The 21,608-nt window shown below is 37.6% G+C and overlaps 1 protein-coding gene across 7 annotated transcripts in view; it reads left to right on the top strand.

Moving 5' to 3' along the window:
- The window catches only part of CDKL5 (cyclin dependent kinase like 5), a 178,711-nt gene that overhangs the window by 124,966 nt on the left and 32,137 nt on the right, over nucleotides 1-21,608 (top strand). For all 7 annotated transcript variants that reach the window (XR_006890306.1, XM_046673367.1, XM_046673366.1 and 4 more), the window contains 6 exons: nucleotides 2,463-2,599; nucleotides 6,960-7,080; nucleotides 8,990-9,049; nucleotides 12,145-12,235; nucleotides 15,568-15,757; nucleotides 21,411-21,491. Coding sequence is in view for 6 of the 7 variants with exons in the window: in XM_046673367.1 (XP_046529323.1) it covers nucleotides 2,463-2,599; nucleotides 6,960-7,080; nucleotides 8,990-9,049; nucleotides 12,145-12,235; nucleotides 15,568-15,757; nucleotides 21,411-21,491 (680 nt within the window). In the remaining variant the exon portion in view is untranslated. The remainder of the gene's footprint in view (nucleotides 1-2,462; nucleotides 2,600-6,959; nucleotides 7,081-8,989; nucleotides 9,050-12,144; nucleotides 12,236-15,567; nucleotides 15,758-21,410; nucleotides 21,492-21,608) is intronic.

The following is a 21,608-nucleotide window of genomic DNA, read 5'->3' as shown; positions in this document are numbered from 1 at the left end:
TGCTCCATGGCTGGCTGTGAATTGTTGAACAGCACAACTTAGGCCTATTCTTCTAGAGCTCTCGGTTTAGCAGGAGTGGCCACACAGATGGTAAACCAGTAAGCAAACAGATACAGAAATGAAACTGGTGAAAGGAAAGTTCAGAGGACTGTGATAAGGAATAATGGGAATGGAGGCCTGCTTTGGTTTAGTGGTCTGGGCCAGGCTCGTGAGGAGTGACATTTAAACTGAAACCTGAAGGAGCCAGCCCTGTAGAGTCTGGGTAGTATAATGAGAGTTCTAGGCAGAGGGACCAAGTTCAAAGGCCCTAAGGTTGAAAAACAAAGTTTGAGGCTGTTTTGGGAACTGAAAGACTAAGGTGAAGGAGGAGGAGGAGGGCATGGCATGGGGATGGGGATGGGGATGGAAAACAGACAGGGACCATGGTGGTCATGAGTTGTCTCTTGCTGAGTTACTTCCTCGTTGGAAGAGCATTTGCTTCTTGCTGAGGTCTGTGTGGCACGCTGTCTTAGAGATAGGTGGATTTTAGTCTGATTACCCCAACCTTGAGAGTAACTCTGATGGGCTAACAGAGGGGCAGGTTAGCCTTCTTCAGAGGACTAAAGGCAGTTCTAACAGTCGCAAAACACCACCTCTGGCTCAGCCCCAACTTGCAGAAGAGCTGGACCTCTGCCCCCTCCCCCCCAATCCTCTCAGCCACTTTGGGAAGTCCCCTGATCACATTGCCATGCATTCCCCCTGCTGCCAGGTGGCCCTCACTGTTTCATGCTCTTTTCCCCTGCCATGGGCCCTGTGAGTACCCGTTCCCAGTTGACCCCCTGATGTGGGCTGGTTCACTGCTTATGCCGCTGTAGGCCTTTGCTCCTGCTGGTTCTTGCCTTCGGATGGGCAGTATCTCTCTTCCCTTTCCTAGTCTGGGCTCCAGCGTCTCCAACAATTTTCTTGCTGAAGTAGGGAGAATATTTCACTTGTGTAACCAGTTCACAAAGGAGTGTTGACTTCATGTTCCCTGTTTGTCACGGATCCTCTGGTGCTACACAGACCCTGCTTTTATTATAGTCTAATTTCTTTGAACTCAGTTTGAATGGGGGTTGGGAGAGGGGCTGGGATAGAAAATAATCTAAGTACTCCTGGCACTGCATTTAGAATCTCCCCTCCTGCTTTGGCCCCTTCAGGCTTTTTCCTCTTGTGTGTCTTGCTTAGGAAGCATTTCTTCCTAGAAGGCATCTTAATCTTTCTTACCCCTTTCCCCAAACTCCATTTTCTTCGTCCCTAGACGTGCCTGAACCTGAGGGTCACACAACTTAGACTCTCAATCTGGGATTCTGACCTTTTACCCAAAACCTTGGAGCCAAATGTGTTGTAGAATTCATGACTTTTGGGTTTTAGAATGGAAATAGAGCATGTGATGTTAGTACCCTGTAATCAGATACTGTTTCTAAAACACAACATACGAATATTCCTGCTAAGTGGGATAAACAAAGACTGTAAGTGGTCTCATGTCAGTTCAGGTTTTGCCTCTAAAGAGATTTGCCATAAACTTAGAGAAAGCATTCAGTTTTTAGACTAATATTTGGAGTTTTTGAATTGCAGATAAGGGATTATGAACCTGTATCCTACTATATACATGCATAGATATGGTAGGTAGACTTTCCCGGCTAAATCTGAAGCTGTCATAAAAACTTATTTAAAATGAAATATTATGTTCCCTGCTTCCCTGCCGATTAATCCATTAGAGTTACTGTGACTTCTGTCCTTCCTCCATGTGTGTGGGGGTTAGCATGAGTGGAGTTGATGATACGGAAGGGTATATGGGTTCAGCATTAGTTCTCCAGCACAGTACAGCTGCAGCATCTGGGATGGACAGATGGATATGCCACAGCAGGACAGTAGCTGCTATTCAGAGAGGAGATCAGACACTCTAAAAATTCCCTGTGACTTGATGGTGAGCTGCCTTGGGGGTGCCTGGCACATGACCTCTGTTCACTAAGATGACTTACATGCAACCTGAGAAATGAAATGCTCTTTTACGCCAAACTTGAAAACATCACCTGCTACAGATGCTGCCCAGAGGCTGCTCTGCACACAGAGACCATTGATGCCTTTTTACCCTTTTAAACTCCCTCACCAGTATGTAGTGTTAGAGTTAAAATGACAGTGGAGTCATTTGTCATATTTATAAGTCTGTGTTTTACTCATACACTTTACCCTAAGGAGTATAAGAAAATAGAGGCAGAAAATTAGGTTCATGCTGGTCAAGTAAGCCTTTTCTTCTTTAAGTTTGTTGTTCTTGATCCTTTCAATAAGAAAATGTGATATTTAATATTCCATCCTTGGACTTTTTATGCAGAAGTACTCAAAGTGGGAAGTGAAATTGCTATGTTTTCAATGTTCTTAGAATTTTTTGAACAGTAGTTTGAAAGCTTTAATTTTATTCTATTCACCATTTTTTTACATTTTAGAAAATGAAGAAGTCAAGGAAACGACTTTACGAGAGCTTAAAATGCTTCGTACTCTCAAACAGGAAAACATTGTGGAGCTAAAGGAAGCCTTTCGTCGGCGGGGGAAATTGTACTTGGTGTTTGAGTATGTTGAAAAAGTAAGTCACTAGTCGACGCTATGGAGATTTGCCTGATTCTTTTATTTAGGGCTGTTTCTGACACTCTTCAAGGAAGTAGTATTATCTAGTATGACTTGTCAATGTACTCATAATCGGAAGACTTTGAAAATATTATCCATAATCATTAGAAGTCCTGAGATATATTGAAGGATTTTATACAATTTAACTGTACAGAGATAATCTTAACTTTCAATAGTATATTGATTTGGCTTCTGAAGTGTTAGAATCTGTGTTAAACAAGTAATGTTTAGACTTGGTTTATTTTAATTAAAGCTAAGCATGGCCTCTGAGGGAGAGACAAGTAAATTGACAGTGATGGTACAGGATGATAGAGGTATGTGTAAGATACCTCGCAAGCGTAGGATGGGTGTCTGAATCAGACCTGGAGTGGCGAATGAGTGGGCTCATGAAGCAGCCTTTTGTGAATTGCCAGTGCTTTGGCTTTGAGGGAAGAAGATGTGGCAGGAGGCATAAAGTGAGGCTTGAGGAGGTAGATGAGACCACAAGTAAGGAATTGGAAGCATGGGAGAAAAGAAGAAAAGCACGCGTTGTTCGCGTTATCTGCATACTTGCTTCAGTAATCTTTTAAAAAATTGTTCACTGTTAGTGACAATTTTAATGATGTGACCTAAGGGCAAATGTATGCTACAGTAATCAATATTGTGTGCCTATGAATTTCTTGGAGAGTAGCTCGCCTACAGCAGTTGGTTATTGTCAAGAGCTTAAATAAGTGCCTTACCAAGAGTAGAATAAGCTAGAGCCAGGCAGACCTTTTAGAGGTTTCCTTAATGAGTAAATAGGTGGCTCTTGTTAGATTCCTATGTTATTATCTAAAGAAGATTAAGACTGGAGAGGTCTGTGTTTGCTCTGGGCCAATTCCCAGATGCTTTCTATGTCATAAATGACAGTGTCACCACCACCACCACCATCGTCACGAAATGGAAAGCAGTGTTGCCAAGATGACTGACCAATAATGTGGCTTTCGAATTAATTCAGCCTTTACAAATTATTTTTCTAATTAAAAAAATATATGTAGTAATTTCATTACAAGCAAAGTTTGAAAAATATTGCAGGGCTCTTTGTTGTTTTAAAGCACTGTTTTATGTTTCTTTTCCAAAACCTGTATTAAGGTTTCTTTTCCTGTGTCAATGTATGTGTTTTCCTAAGGGACCTCCACCAAAATAAAACTGAAATTTGATATTAAAAAAAGTTATTAAAGGAGGATTGCTGTAAAATCAGATGCTCTTTATTTTATTTTTTAGTTGTCAAAAATAATTATGCAGTTTGCAGTTTTCCCTGCCAAATAATAAAATTCCAACAGATCTATTTCAGTTTATCTTTTTTATTTCTGTCCTACTTATGGTGATTATTGACAATTAATAACAACTTAGTATGAACAATTGGAAGAATCGCCAGAAATCATCAGATGATTTGTCATGTCCGAGATCTCTCTGCTGGTCACTGGGAGAGCTGCTACCAGAACTCCAGTCTTCTGACTCCCAAACCTGAGATTCTTGCCCTGGTCCTGTGGTTTTTCATTGGAAGGTGACCATCACACTGTCCCATCAGTGGCAATGCCTAACGATTGATAATGAGTCTCAAGAGGGCAAGGAGACAGATGCTCTTAAGGGTTAGGAGGTTGTAACAGAGACACAGGGTTACAGTGGCTTAAACAAGATAGAAATTTCTTTCTCCCTCATGTACAAATACAAAGGTAGGCAGTACAAGGCTCGTATGGTAACTGCTCCACAGCCATAGGAGACCCAGGTTGCCTCTGCCTTTCTGCTCTACCACCCCTGAGATGTGGCCCTTGTCCAGCTATCATATCCCATTGGCCAAGACTTAGTTTTATGGCCACACTAACTGCAAGGCAGAGGGGAAATGTACTCTTCATTCTGGGCACCTATGCATCTACTTACAAATTGTATTACTGTGGAGTAAGGAAAGAATGGATATTGGGGAACATCCCTCTCTACCACTGAGGAATTTAGAATTGAATATGAAATGAGACATACAATTTATTTTCTATATTACAAAGCCCTCTTATTCCTCCTATGTTTTTGGGACCTCCTATGCATTTGCTAATTGATAAAGGCAATTCAAGTGGAGAATTGTTAAAAAATGATGCATGCATACTTTAAACATTTTATTTTAACTTAAAACATGTCAATATATATTCATTTACCACTCTTTAGAGGTAAAGTCAATGTCTTTTGGGTATTGATCTTCTGATTGGAGTTCTGATGTGTCTTTCTTGCATACATCATGCCCATAACACACCACGTATGAGATCGTCTGTCAGCTTCTTTAAAGTGAAGCAAAAGCTTAAAAATATTGCAAAGCAATCTCAATGCAGGATCCTCATCCCCACCAGCACCTGTCGCTTGCCAGTGTTTATAGTTATTACGTTCACCTTTGATTAGATGGCATAGATGGCAATATGTTTAGTGGCTTTCCTGTATTAAATCTTTCCAAAGTATTGAACTTTGTTTTTTTATAAACAACACTCTTTTTAAAACATTATTTCATTGGTTTATTTGATATTTAATTATATTAAAATAATAAGTGCATTTGTTATAAATAGGTATGGGAGTGTTATAAACAAACAACTGATTGTTTCTGTGTATACAACTTGGTTGGTGGGAACAAAATTGTCAAGTTGTATTAGAGCAGCAGTTCTCTAACTTTTTGGTATTAGGACTCCTTTAGACTCTCAACATTATTGAGAACCCCAAGAGCTTTTTATTTTATGTGGGTTTTATCTATTAATATTTATCACATTAGGAGTCAAAACTGAACAATATGAAATATTTACTAATTTCATTTAAAAATAATAGTAACAAACCTATTATATGTTAACGTAAATATGTTTATGTGTCAGGCATTCGTTGAGGTAAAAAATGGTGTTCTACAAGAAAAGTGGCTAGTTCAGTTTGCAACTCAATTACCCAAGTGCTTTCCCTTAAGACAACTTTTAGACTTTGATATGCAGCAGAAGTGTATTCCTCATTTTATCATATAGATTCCTAAAAAGACATGTACTAAAGAATTGAAATTTAGGGCCTGCCTGGTGGTGTAGTGGTTAAGTTCACGTGCTCTGCTTTGGTGGCCCAGGGTTTGCAGGTGCAGATCCCAGGCGCAGACCTAACATCACTTGTCAAGCCACACTGTGGCGGCATCCCACGTAAAACAGAGGAAGATTGGCACAGATGTTAACTCAGTGACAATCTTCCTCAAGCAAAAAGAGGAAGATTGGCAACAGATGTTAGCTCAGGATCAATCTTCCTCACCCCCCCCGCAAAAAAAAGAAATTGAAATTTAATAAAAGTAATAATTTTTACTGCTTCATCAAAGACATCCTTAACTAAAACTGGCTTTTTTGTTTTTAACTGCAAGGATGTGGCATTGAAGAATCCAATGCCTTGATTCATGCTAAGGTGCCACCAGTTTACCCATCGTTGCTTTGTGCCATCAGTGTAAATGCCAAGAGTGAAAAAGGCAAACAGCTGGGTGTTATTATGAATCTAGTTTTGACTTCATAGACTCTCTGCAAAGTCTGAGAACCCCCTCCAGAGATCCACAGATCACACTTTGAGAAGTGCTGTCCTAGATGGTCATCTACAAACAATAAGCTTTAATTCTGCTGTGGGCCTTAGTCTTGTGCTTTACAGAGGGAATGGAGAATGTTTGGTTGATCTGGGAATTAAAGTGGAGTTTCTACTTAATAAACAATTCTGCATGAATTTTAGAATGGTCTCTGACTCCACACTAAAATTTTTGAATTTTGATTTGTTTGGGGTCTGTGAATTTTTATTTCAACAGTATTTGCTAGTCTGTTTTAATTTTTGTAATGATTGTTTTGATCACTGCTAATCTTAGGGATCATTTCCTTTAAGAGTGTTTTCCAGGTCCTCCAGAAATATTTTCAAGGCTTGATTTTATTGCAAAGTTCTATTAAAGATGCACAGTGCACTGTGTTAAAATGACTGTTTCCCTCCTCCTTTATACCTTACAGTGTCTTATCTCTACTTTGATTGCTTTTCCCTTGAAATTATGCTGAAATGATGCCTGAAAGGTTTTAAGGAAAGTGAAAGTGCACAGGATTATTATTTGGGACAGCATTGGGGAGTAGTAAAAATGGAATTTCTCTTAGAAGAGAACCTTATTTTAATGCAATGTCCTGCTTCAGCATGAAAAAGATTGTAGATGAAAAGCAAAACAAAAAATTTGTGCTGTTTATTGGATGAATTATCATCCAAGATGCTTTTTAAAATTGTTAATACATGATTTATGGGCCTGCCTAATTTTGGAGATTAATGGCTCCCTATTTAATTTTTAGAATATGCTTGAATTGCTGGAAGAAATGCCAAATGGAGTTCCACCTGAAAAAGTAAAAAGTTATATCTATCAGCTAATCAAAGCTATTCACTGGTGCCATAAGAATGATATTGTCCATCGGGGTAAGTATGGAATTTTTGAAATGGAAAATAGTAAAACATCAAATCAAGTTAACAATAAAATGTCACATATTACCATCTTAAGAATATTTCCATAGGCACTGACATTCCATTTAAATTAAATATACTTTGAAAGTACAGGATATATGACATTGTTTGGCCTCCAAGTCTCCCTTTTTATTACCAAAAGGATGGACTGCAAATTTATTTGGATATTATGGTGAGATCTCTGTGTTTGTATAACCAGATCCATTCTCAACTGTAGAAACACCTAGTGATATAAGGAAATCAACAGATGTGAACTTTGAAGCTTACTTGGTAAGGAAAAGACCCTCTCCATTGCCTTTTGGTCCTGCAGGTAATGTGAAACAACCCAAGATCAGGCTTTAGAGGTGGTCCCTAACTGACCCCCATTAACAGTCACCTCTCATTTCCTCTTAGACCCAGATCCTCCAGTATGAACCTTCACCTCCTGATTTTCCCTACCCATTAGTGAAGAGAGTCCATTGTTTGCAGGTTGCAGGCATGATCAACCTTGCATAAAGGCCATGATTATATTTCCATAAGCTGTTTTATTTTGTTCTTTATTGGCATGAGGTGGGTGGTTTATAGCAATAAAAGGCAAATTACTTGCTCAGCACCGTCTTTGACTCTATACTATTTATCTTCTCCTGATAATCTCTCTTGCATTCCCGAGTTTTACAGTAATGGGACACAAATAGATACAATAATGAAGCTAAAAGACGTTTATCAGAAAGTGTTGCAGTATCCACTTCGTGTCTTTGAACTATCAAATAAGTGAATATTACGTTTTAATTTACCTATACAGACACACAAGGATATCACTTTAAAAAGAGTCTCACTTTAAGAACAGCTTAAAGGTCATGTAAAGAGTGCCAACTCCTATTATTTCTAGAATGAGATAATTTATGTTTCTCTTGCATTTGGCTTTCATAGCAGTTACCTTATCAAGGTTGTTGGTGGCATGGCTAGATGTCCAAGTCAACTGGACATCTAGTGTCTAGGGTAATGATTCTAATAATAATCTATACCAGAGTTTGAGGATATTAATGAGGAACTTATTTAGCTGCATTTCCATATGGATACTGTGATTTGGTTAAATGTATAGTGAATTAATGGTTGTGAATTAGCAGTAGAAACCATGATTCTGAAATCTACAGATTTCCCTCCTACTTCTTCCCTTTCTCCATTTTCACCTCTACCATATGATATAGATGACAAGTATTCTAAAAATAGAATTGTGAGATGCCTTTCAAGGGGGAGAATTAAACTGCATTTTTTGTGTATTTTTATTCCTCAACTCCCACAACATCTTCAAAAGATCCATGGACAAAATGAGAAATCTTATCTTGACTCATCCAGTATAGCTTCAGATTAGATATTTATAATTGTGAACCACACAGAAAAGCTAAAGAGATATGTAAATATAGAAATTATACAGAAAATCATAAGAGAAAATATATGGATTTTTTCTTACAGTAAATATAATGCTATCTACTTACTCTCGTGTGTTTTTTAAGGTATCTTGTGCGTATAAACATTTTATATTCTATCTCCAAAAATGTGTATTATTAGTATTTTATAAAGTAAAAATAGTTCCTGGCCTAGATTCAATTATTCTAACACTCCTTTCAGAGATCCAATTAATGTCTTTAAGATTTAAAGAGAAAAAATATTTTTGAAGTTGTGGTCTGCATGTTTTCCAAAAAGAAATTAGTTGAAACTTTTATGCACCAGCATAAAATGTATTACTCTGCTTTTCACTGCTACATGTTTCGATTCAAATTACTCTGGATATTTCTAATTAGGGGCCGTTACAGTGATCTAACAGTGTCAATCAGCAGTACATGGAACATTTTTTAATAATTGCTCTTTAATCTTGATACTCCAGATATAAAGCCAGAGAATCTCTTAATCAGCCACAATGATGTTTTGAAACTGTGTGACTTTGGTAAGTTAAAAAGAAATTGAGCCCTGTAAGTACAGAATTAATTTAATATAACACATAGGTAGCTTTTACAGGCATATTAAAAGTATTTTTTATGTTTTGACTTAAATTAGCAGAGGAACATTCTGTTGGGTCAGATGTTAAAAAATTGCTGGAAGAGTGCTACTCTCTCTTTGCTCTGCATAGTATTGTCTGCTATTTTAAAAAATTCGTTATGGGGGCTGGCCCCGTGGCTGAGTGGTTAAGTTCACGTGCTCCGCTGTAGGCGGCCCAGTGTTTCATTGGTTCGAATCCTGGGCGCGGACATGGCACTGCTCATCAAACCACACTGAGGCAGCATCCCACATGCCACAACTAGAAGGACCCACAACGAAGAAAATACAACTATGTACCAGGGGGCTTTGGGGAGAAAAAGGAAAAAAATAAAATCTTTAAAAAAAAAAAAATTCGTTATGCAGTATTTATTTAATGAGAATTCAAAGCAAAAACGTATATGTGCATATATTCATAAGCCCAGCATTTAATGACCCCAGAAAAAGAATTTTCTAGGAAATACCACTATGGCCTTCTGGTTTGAGTTGGATAAAAAAATATTAAAAAAAAATTTTTATGGCCCAGCTTCATGGCCAAGTGGTTCAAGTTCCATGTGCCCTGCTTCGGTGGCCCGGGTTCACGGGTTTGGATCCTGGGCACAGACCTACTCCACTCACCAGCCATGCTGTCGAGGGCTTCCACGTACAAAAAAGCAGAGGAAGATTGGCACTGATGTTAGCTCAGGATGAAGCTTCCTCAGCAAAAAAAAAAAAAAAAAAAATTAAATGTTGATAAAAATTGTTTTAGGTGTAATCAAACACTGAAAAGATGCCTATGTAAGTACACACATATGTATTGTGTATATGCGATAGTTATATATCTGTAAGGTCAAAAGATATTTTTAGAACAATTCCATTTTTTCCATTTAAATGTTCAGTGAATGAGATTAGTAACTGATGTATAATATTCCAGCTCCTAGTTGAGTGTATAAGGAAGTTTTTGTTTTGTTTTGTTTTTTGATTTTCTGATTTTATTTTTAGATGTTGTCTTGCTAAGGCCAGTTATCATCTAGAACAGTTTAAATACCAAACACATTCCAGTCTAATCAGAGAGAACTCCAAAATAATAAACACAAATTCAAGATGAATTGAGATGAATGAATACAGAACCACTTTGAAAAAGACTTCGCAATATAATGACTTAAGGAAATTTTTGAGTTGTATTCTCTCTTAGTAGAAAATTGTGTATTGTTTCCCATAGATATAAAACTCTATTAAGCACTATTAAACATTTAAATTAAAATAATTCAGAAAAGTTTTAAAACTATAAATTTGGGTGTTTTAGGTCATGGGTCGATTTTTAAAATTTTACCTAATCCATATGCTGAAACGTAACGACTTTTTTTAATGTTATTTTTTCATATATTCAAATATAATCACAAATACAATGTAGACCTCCACATATAAATGAGAACACATCTCCTTATCTTAAGCAGAAGTTAGATTAATGCTTAGGGGATGGATTGCATAGGTGAGAAGTGGAAGCATTCTAAGAATTCACTTTGTAGGATGACCGATTTTGTCCAGTGTAGCAACTGGAAGCATACGTAGCTGTTTTCAAAGAATTTGAATATTATGAACTTGCTTCCCTGAGGAAAAATGTTTTATGGGGCTTAATTTTCTCATACATTATGATAAGGAATATTGCAAAGAAGAGTCCTACTGTATCCTAAATATCTTAAGAAGTGCTTAGAAGAATAAAAAGGAAATACTGAATGCTGTATCTAAAAGATTTTGATCTTGGCATTTTTAGCATTTCCTTAGCATTACGATTTTCAGGAACAATATCTATTTCTGACTTCCTATCCGTAATTGTGATTCCCACCAAATACTGAGCCTTTGTGCACCTTGTAGTCCCTTTGCTCTGCATCCATGATTCTGTGAGTTGGTGATCTGCTTAAGCTCCAAAGTTATTGAAATTTGTAAAAGCAAGTTACAAATACAAGAGATGCCTGTAGAGTGGTTAATAATAGGAAAAGAGTATTCTTGGTCTAGAATCGTTTCTTAAAGAAAAAACAATTTTAAATGGTCAGGAAATTCCACATGGCAGTACCACATGTGACATTCTGTGCTCTGTGCATCCCCGACGAGGACTTCCTAATTGTTTTCCCTCCCAGAGTGTGTAGCTCCTTTGTTTGGCTTGAAGAACTCCAATCAAAAATACGAATATTTCTTCAAAATATATCTTACAAAGAAGTATTGATTAACTGAATTTAGGGGTTTTGTTTTTTGCTGTGATTGTTTTTGTTTTTTACTCTTCCATTTTAAGAAACACTGTTTTCTGCTTTTTAAAACTGACATACACTTTAGTTTTTACCCCTAATTTTAATGTTCTGGTTCTCTATAACTATTCACAATGAACCCATATTGCTTTTGGTGAGTGAGATGGGTAATTAACTTACCTGCTGGTTTATTTTGTGGCCCCAAAACCTTTTGAAAGGGTTGGGTGGGGAGTAATGATAAGAGTCTATAAGGTAATTAGGATTCCTTAATACGCTTCTCAGTCACATTAGGAGATGAAAATAATTTTGGCCTGCTTTGTTTCCATCATTGCCAACCATTAGTTGTTTACTTACTGATCAGCAACAATAGATACACAAATACTATGTAAGTCTCACATAGCAGACGTAATGACTGACTGTGCCATGCTAGTTTGGTTTTGACTTCTGGCTCTTGTGGAAATTTCATTTTGTTCCTAAGATTTACATTTATTGGGTATGCTCTGAATGCTTATAAAAACATGCGATGACTTTGAAAACATGAATTTCTTTAGCCTGGAGGAGAGACTGGTTTTGTAGTGAATACATTGTATATTTTAGTTGGTGTATGAACAATGGACTAGCTTTTTTAAGTAACAAGGACACATTCAGTAAATAACAGCCCATTCAGTACCAGTCATTATGTTCTTTTGATACTGCTTTAAGATATTATTAACACTGAAATATTTTGCCAACATGAAATTATTTCTTTTTCAAAATTACACCTTTGCACTTTGCTATCTTTCAGGTTTTGCTCGGAATCTATCAGAAGGCAATAATGCTAATTATACAGAATATGTGGCCACCAGATGGTATCGGTCCCCAGAACTCTTACTTGGGTAAGTTGTCTTCCCTAAATAGAATGACATCTAGACACCAGCTGATCCTGTATCATTACCTTTGGGATCATCTATGGAAGATGATAACTTCAGTTCATTAAATGCCAGTTACCTATTGTAGTGTAATAAAGTACCTAAAGACTTAATGGCATAAAACAAGCACCATTTTATTTGCCATGATTTTGGGTGCCAGCAGTTTGAGGGAGTCAGCAATTTGAGTTCAGCTGGATGATTCTTCTGCTGGTCTCGCTCGCAGTCACTCCTGTAGCTACAGTCAGTTAGCAGGTCATCTGGAGGCCAGGTGGTTTAGGGAATCTCAGCTGGGACAGATCATCTCTGTTCTATGGGGCCTCATCCTCCAGTAGGTTAGTCCGAGTTTCTTCATGCGATAGCAGACGAATTCCCTGAGCAAGAGGGCAAACCCCAAAGCAAAGGTGGTTTTCAAGCCTCTGTTTGCCTGACTTTTGCATCATTGGCCAAAGTGTGTAATTTGGCTAACCCCTGATCTCAGGGCTAAGGGACAGAGAAATAAATTAGACCTCTTGATGGGTGGAGTGGCAGGTGTACAGAAATGGGGTGAATTATTGCTGCCATCTTTGCTAATAATCTTCCGCATTAAGAATGTGGATGTCCACAGAATTTGACGTTATGGCTTATCTGTTCGTTTGTTCGTTCTTTCATTCAACAATTACTTATAGAGTATCTCTTATGTTCAGCCACTTTGCTAGACACACGGTGTAAATATTGAACCAATTACCATTCTTCTTCTGAACAGTGTAAATTCTCTTTGATGATAAATGGCCATTCAAACTAGCACTGCATTGATATTTTTCTCACCAACACCTCCATGTCCATCCACTTTGTGCCTATCCTTCTACTTTCAATGCTGTTTCATTCATCTGTCAATACCAGAAAAGAGTCTTCTGATAAGGTTCTTCTTTTTAATACATTTTAACTTTAGATCCTAAGAAGGAGCTTATAATCTTGATTTCCATCACATAGTTTCATTAATAATTCTCTACCTACCCTAGTTGTAGTATTTTCTTATTTTCCCTAGTTTGTATTTCCTTCTTTGGGACCATCTAAGAATGGAGAAAGAAGGCACACTCTACAAATAAAATTAGATAAATTATTGTAGTAATGATGACCAGTGCACAAATTGTAGGTTTCATCTCTTTTCTTCAGTGTGCCATACATGTATCTGGGGGACATGAGAAATTTGATTTTTAAAAGATACTTTTTATATAATAGAAATATCAACTTCTGTATTTCTTCTGAAAATCGTGATGTCTGTATGTTTAAGTTACTTACTGAGGGTTTATTTGGATGTTAGCAATTGATTTCCCAGTGTCCACCAACCATTTGGCGGTAATCCTTGATTCATTGCTAACCTAGAGTCTATAAGAATTATTGGTGTCAGTTATTGAAAGCTTTATTATTTTTTGAGATCAAAAGCTTGCACTTTATCCTGGGAAACAAATCGTGGTTAGTCACATTGTTATTTCCCTTTGTGCGGATAGATTTTAGAATTTCTATGCTCATTTTTAAACTTGGACTTAGGATTGATTTTCTTTTGTGTCTGTCTGTGTTTCTTCTTCTGTGTACCTCTGTTTAGACTCACTGTGATGCATAGTCCATTTTCTTTTGGGAGGGATTGGAATTTGAGTTTACTGGACAGAATTTGCCAAAGAAGAGATGGGTATGAAGTAGATGATTCTTAGAACCCCATCCAAGGATTCAAGTATGGTAGAAAGACTTGTTGTAATATGGTTTTGTCTATAAGATGGCCCCAGGGAATTAATTCTGAGAATAACTTTATTGTGAAACTTCAGAGAGTATTTGCTGCCTAATAATACCTATCGGAAAACTGAGGTTATGTTTAGAGATATGTGGGAGCAACCAAAGTAGATGGGGACTCCAACTAATTTGAGCCAAATTGAATATTGCCAGTTAAACGGTTGTCAAGTACTGGTTGAAGAACCATATTATTTGTGTAAAAATCCCATTGAAATCAGTTATTTGATTAACATTAAAAATTTACATTTTTGTACATTCTCAAGACTTTGTCCTTGACATTCAAAATAGTTCCAGCTGCATAAATTATTCACATCAGTGGACAAAAGAAAAAATAGCTCACAGTGGGTATGTGGAGATTTTCCATTGGTTTTTCCATCTGGCACTTTTCTCACTCGCATACTTGTATGGAAGAAAGATCAGTATCCTTCCCTCCTCCACAAGCTACCAACAAAATCTAAATGAAGTTTCCTAATATGATTCTTAGGTTTTTGTGGGAAGAAAATGAGATAAATAAAATACTGATTTGTTGTTACAATGATTTATTATCCTAGAAATATATTCTGTATTAATAGTGCTTTACAGTACTTATTAAAAGTTTTATATTACTACTATATCATTATGGCATTCTAGAATTTCATCCCATGTTTTTTTCAAGTATTTTATTTTTGGCTTTTCCTTCTTAAAGCTTTGATTGTGTTTGAAACTAAAGAAAATATGGTTTCTTAGTCTGCCATGCATAATTTGACTTAAGGCTATAGACATTGGGGTATACATATAAAGCTTTTGGGGGGATACCTAGGTTTTTGTGCATAGCCTACATTTATTAATGACAGTAAGATTCCTAAAGCCCTCTGGTAAACTCAGATCCTAGAAGAGAGCTATAAACCCCTAAGTAAGTGGAAAAATGCTTAGAGGGAAATAGCTGTTGTAAAGCCCCACATACATAGGGTACAAATAGATTCAGGTAAATAATCCAATAGAGTTTTTAGCACAATCTTAGCTATTACAAATTGTGACTCTATGCAATTAGAGGTTAAATAATATTCAGTGTTTGTTTAAGAAGACACATAAGTCAGTAGTACATTTTAATAGACTGAACTCAAAAATGGATAAGATGTAACTTGTTGACATTTAGAGAGCTTAAAGGATAATTACCTAGAAATACATTTCCTGGGAGCATTTCATTCCCCAAGTGAGGTGTTAACTCATCAGATATTTGTGCTGTATTAGGGTTTATTAAGCCATTCATGTTCAAAATATGCCTGCATGTGACTAGTTTTCAAATCAGTGTATACTCACTAAATTGTTACTAAACTGATGGGTTTATTAGCATAGATTTATTCACTTGTGTTCTGAATTTTTACTTGGATATCCATAATTCCTTTTTTTTGCAACTTCACTTTTGTCCACATGACACTTTTTAATTCCTTAAATACACAAGTATGCTTTAAATCATGAACCTGATCAAAATAATTTGGAAATTTTTAAAACATATTTCTTTAGTTGCCAAGAAAATCTCTCCCCTTGCTTTTCAGGGCTCCCTATGGAAAGTCTGTGGATATGTGGTCGGTGGGCTGTATTCTTGGGGAGCTTAGTGATGGACAGCCTTTGTTTCCTGGAGAAAGCGAAATTGACCAACTTTTTACTATTCAGAAGGTGCTAGGACCACTTCCATCTGAGCAGATGAAACTCTTCTACAGTAATCCTCGCTTCCATGGGCTCCGGGTAAGAGGCTTTGCTAAAACCCCAAATGGAATCAATACAGCAGTATTTAAATTATTGTTCATTGCACAATGGAATGCTAAGCTATCCATCAAATACTATTCCCTTTTCCATTACACTGTTTACCATCCCTGTTAGAATATTTTATTTTTGAATCGTATTATATTTTGAATCGTATTTGTGAATTTTATAAAGTGGTCTGAATTTGAAAATGAGAGCTGCTAATGTTTTTCCTAATTTTTAAGTTCCAATTTTTCAAAATCTTTTCTGGCATATGTATTATTATATTCTAAACTTTGGTCATCTCTGAATGTTTCTTTATCCAAAATATTAAGCATCCACAAAAGATAGAAAAATGTGTAAACAGCTGCTGCTTGTTTGAACAAACGTATTCGTAGTGGTTTGAGGAAGACTGAGTACTTGCATTCGCAGATTTAAAGGTGCTGTTCTAGCAGGTATTTCTTGTCCATTGACAGTGAAACATCAAATCTTCTTTTCAAACTAATGTATTGTCTTGGGCAGCGTTTCCTAGACTTGCTAACTTTGTACAAAACTTATTTTTTGAGAATATGCTAAAAAGGCTCTTAAAGTATAAACCTTTCCCAAATGAGGGACAACCAACTTGCAGAGGCACCTTATTGGAGTGGCCAGTTATCGGCTGCTTCTCTCTTCCATCTACCCTAAAAGCTACTTTTTTAGTTTTCAACTACCCTGTTTGGGCCAACATGCCAATTGGTGGCCATTGTGGGAACTGTAAAATAAGCTCACCACCACTTCCTTTCTTTCTCTTAAATGCGTAATTCTCCAACCATGTTTCCTTGACGTTTGCAAAGCACTTTGTTATGTTTTTGACTTGCTGGACCTCAGTTCATTTCACTTTGATGAGCACCCCTCCTCACACGTGAGTGCCTAACACAGTACCTGCTCGGCTCAGTGAGTCTGGAAGAAATGAATGAACAGAAGTGCAAACAGTTTCTCTTTCATCTCCTTCCTGCTTTCTCTCTCTTCCAAATCTCTCTGAGTTATCTCAGGCAAGTTTCTCTTTTCTCCTTTAATTTTGCCTTTGTAAGCCAAAAATTAGCCAAATTATGACCATTAATTAGGGTGCAAATGGTTCAGCAGTTATTGAGCATCTGTCATACTAGTTGCTGCAAATAGGACACTAAATAGGACTTGCCCTCAGTCCAGCAGAAAGGAAAATCAATTCTATTCAGAAATGAAGTTAGTCATAATTAATGAATTCCTGTTTTACTGAGACTACATCCAAACTCCTTCCCATCAGACCTTCCCTGTTCTGGGCCCTCTAGCTCCCTCACCTCAGTTCATACTCCTCTCCATTCCCCTCTTGCTCTAAATTCTCACCACACTTGCCTTTCTTTTTCTTTGATTTCCATAAACATTCCAAGGTTTTTCCAGCTTCATGAATTTGGGACTTGTGGCTCCCTCTCCCAGGAAGGCACTTCCCTTGTGTGGCCCCATCTCATTTTGTAAATCTCAGCTCCAAGAATGCCCCCTCTTTCTGACCCCCCAACGTACTGCCTGCACCTCCTTCTTGGTCTCTCTTATAGCACTCTTCTTTTTTCCATCATAGCACTTATCATAGTATGTGATTGTTTATTTACTTGTTAATTATTAACTGTTAGAAATCATCTATTTTCTCACTGTATTTCCAGCATCTGACACAGAGCCCAGCATGTCTAGTAGAGACTCAATGAATATTTGAATAATCACTTGAACCAATCTGTATTGTTACCACTCAAGCGCAACCATATTTCCCTTCTCCGTCTCTAATGCTTCTTTCACTCTTTATTTATTTATTTTTTTGAGGAAGATTAGCCCTGAGCTAACTGCTGCCAATCCTCCTCTTTTTGCTGAGGAAGACTGGCCCTGAGCTAACATCTGTGCCCATCTTCCTCTACTTTATATGTGGGACGCCTGCCACAGCATGGTGTGCCAAGCGGTGCCATGTCCACACCCAGGATCTGAACCGGGGAACCCCAGGCCGCCAAAGCAGAATGTGCGCACTTAACCGCTGCGCCACCGGGCCAGCCCCGCTTCTTTCACTCTTATCACCTTTTACCTGAACTGTTGATAACCGCTGCCAAACCAATCTCTCCAACTTGCTCTCTTCACTTCAGTCTATTCACATTGCTTTTAGAATGATTTTTCCACAAACTGCACATTTAGTTCGATCTCCTTTGTGTTGAAAACCTCTCCAGGATTGCTAAGTTGAAACTCCTTAGGATAGTATTAAAAACTCCTTGCTCCTAGTCCTCCAGCCTTTTCTCCCACCCATTCCCACCCCCTGCCCCCTACTCTGCAGCCACGTCGAACTTCATCCCATTTCCTTGACATGTTGCTTCCACCATGTTGCGTTTTTATTTCTATAATTCTCCCAATACTCACCCCACTTCCTGGAAAGCTCTTCCTCCTCCCTCCCCCAGGCTCAGGTCAAAAGTCTGCCCTTCTCGAAGCCCTTCTAGACTTCTCCAGGGGGGATGGGTGACTGCCTCTTCTGTGCTTGGATAACACTCTGGTCATACCTCTTTTGTAGCTCTCACTGTAGTCTCTTTTAAATAGCTGTTTGCAAGTATGTATCCTCACTGGACTAGCGAATTCCTTGAAGAAATGAAGATCGTGTTCGCCGTTATATTAGCACACCTGGAACAGTGCTTGTTAGGTTGAATAGTGTTGAATGATTGACTATTTGACCTGGAACATCAAGTTTGGTCTGCTGGCTGCCTTGTTCTTTGCCTGGTTAAAGAGGCTCTAGGCTGGATTCTCTGAAGAGAGTGTAAACAGATCTGCCATAATAACTGAAGAACTTATGAACTAGCTGAAGAATTGAGACTTTTGTGCATGAGATAATTAGAAAACAGTACAGTTTATAAGAAAGTGTGGCACATAATAAAGTACTGCATTTTTTCCTACACTGTACTGTTTTCTAATACATCTCAATATGACTGAGACCAAGAGAGAGTTAACCATTCTGGAAGGTTAGAAATCATAGTTGGCTGGATTCACTAGAGAAAGATTTTTGGAGAATTCGAGATTTGAAATGGATATTGAAGAATGAGCAGCATTTGGACTAGATAGGCCGCACGAAGGCTGCCTTGTCCTCATTCGTCTCTGGTCCTGTTTGTTCACAGCCCTCCTCACTCAACAGTGTTATGTGTAAAGTGCTAGACAGCACACGGTGCTGCTGCTTGGAGATACCCTTCAGAGAAACTGCTGCTTCCATGACACCTTGATTTTTATAAACCTTAATATTTTTACATTTTAGTCTGAAAGTGTTTGTGGTGTCTTAACTAAATTAGTTTAATCTTTTTGGAGGTTTAACAACATAGCTGAGGGAAACGTCCTTTTTTATCATTTTACTCGAGAATGTCTGTGACGGATAGCTAAGCATATGGGGGGTGTGAAGTGCAACTGCTGTGAGACGCGGGCTCACCGGTAACCAGTCCAGTGCTACTTGCATTTTGATTCAGTTGTGTAGAGATTGGAAAATCAACAAGATGCTGCTCTAATGGTATGCATCGTTTTGAAAAAGTAACAAATGCTGTCCCAGAGTATAGGGCATAGACTCTGGGGTTGAACTGCTGGGGTTCAAAGCCTGGCTCCATATTTACTACTTGAATGACCTAGGGCAAGTTTCTTGTGCCTCTGTTTCTTCCTGTGTTAAATGATGATAACAGATTCTACCTGATGGGGTTGTTGTGTCGATTAAATGTTTTAATATACATAAAATGCCCCAGACCAGTGCTGATACACAGTGAGTGCTGGGGTGAAGAGGCACCCTCATTGTATTGTATTGGCCAAGTGATTAGGAAAGAAAGAAAGGAAACAAACAAACAAACTAGTGATTAGGATATACTTTAAACTTCTGTGCTTGAGTTTTGGTTACTTGTTGAATGATCTCATATTAGAATGGTGACTTTCATTCAAAAGCACACAAATTAATTTTTTTAAGTTAGGAGTTTGCTTGGTCATTTTTTATCATACTATTTCTAATACCTTCTGACTTTCAGCATTAATTTTTTTTATCAATGAAATGTTACTTCTGAAAAAATAAAAAGGAGGGGATATCTGGTAGCATAAGATAGACCTCATAAGCATAATATTAATTAAAATGTGCTGGTATAGAGTTCTTTATCACAGCATGACAGGTGTCTCTCTCTTTGGGCTGATATCTAATGCTCCAACAATCTCCAAAGGCACCTCTCTACCTCCCTTAGGAGAGGCACCTGGGTTTAGAAAGAGTGTGGCTTTAGATCACAGACCTGGGTGCAAATACTAGTTCTACTGCTTTTTGATTATGTAACTTGCCTTGAACCAGTTATTTGAACTTTCTGATCATCACCTTCCTCATCTCTAAAATAAGAAGAAGAATAATTGCTAAAATGCCTCACATAGCATCACTTCCCTCAGAAATCAGTTTTAGATTATTGCCTGTGTGTCTGTGTTAAGTTCATTTTATTCCTTCTGCTTCCTCTATCTAGAAGATGCTGTCCTACTTTTCTCTGTCCTCATGTTTTTCTTAGCTTTTAAAAACTAGTTCGAATATTATCTATAGATTCTTTCTTCTACAGCTGCAAGCTACCGTGGTCTCTCCTTTCTCTGAGCTTTGATTAGAATTTACAGCTGCACAGTTTAGTACTGATTGCTTTCCCAGTCACACTGTGGATTGCTTAACTATGAGCTTTAGGTCTTACCCATATTCTGTATCTCCTGCCATACCTGGCACAGTGTGGGGATGATGTCATAATCACTCTTCAGATACCTTGTTTGAATTTTCCTCCATAGGTAGTCCCCCCATCCACTTATTTAGCATCTTCAAGGATTTCAGTACTTCGAAATGCTGTCACGTTGGTATAAAGGAAATATATATTTAAAGCAAAGCAGCCCTCCCGTTGGGAGGGAGTGCATGGCCCTGGACTCTAACACTTTACTGTGCACTTAGATATTATGAAATGTGAATTGGCAGAGGGAAGAATAGAGTTTCTAAATAAACCTGACCTCTTCCCTTCATTTTATTTAAAAATGCCTTTGTTAATTTGGGAGCCTGTTTGCCTTCTGTTCCAACTTACATAAAGGAAGCAGCTGAAAACAGGTCATTAAAAGAGTATATTAAAAGCAATAATAGAACGTGCCTGAATTCACTATTTCTACTTCAGTGGCCTTTCAAGTACTGCCCTCTCTGCCTTTTTTTTTTTTTTCACTTCTCTAATTTTCAGAAGTAAATGGTAATGTTATTGTGAAAAAGGCTTAAGAATTATCTATATGAGCAGACAAATTCTGTATAAACTGTATTATAACTGGATTGTCTATATAGGTAGATAATGCTGTGTAAACTGTGTAAATGGAGTTTCAAATTTTTATATTTTGGTTTGTTTTATATGCTTCATTCAGTATTGTCTGACTAGATTTAAGCATCATCTTTCACATGTGAGTTTTCCTGTTATTTAATATGCAGTCCTATCAATCTATAACTCAAATAGATAGACACCAAAAGTAATATACATATGGAATAAATTTGACTTGGATTGGTACTAGGGCAATAACTTCCAGTCCTCAGCTACCATCTTCTACACTCACAGCACATGCACACAAACACCCTTCCCCGTGTGCTGACATTTCTGTCATGTTGTTCTTGCAGTTTCCAGCTGTTAACCATCCTCAGTCATTGGAGAGAAGATACCTTGGAATTTTAAATAGCGTTTTACTTGACTTAATGAAGGTGGGATAAGTTGATGTTGTCTGTATAAAATGTCTTTTGGTTTGTGGGTTCTCTTGTGTCTACATGTGACCATAGCCTGCTTTTATGAATGAAATATTTTGCTAATATATGTATAAT

Source organism: Equus quagga, chromosome 10 (assembly GCF_021613505.1).
Source record: "Equus quagga isolate Etosha38 chromosome 10, UCLA_HA_Equagga_1.0, whole genome shotgun sequence".
Lineage (NCBI taxonomy): Eukaryota > Metazoa > Chordata > Mammalia > Perissodactyla > Equidae > Equus > Equus quagga.
This window is presented reverse-complemented; position numbering and strand designations above follow the sequence as displayed.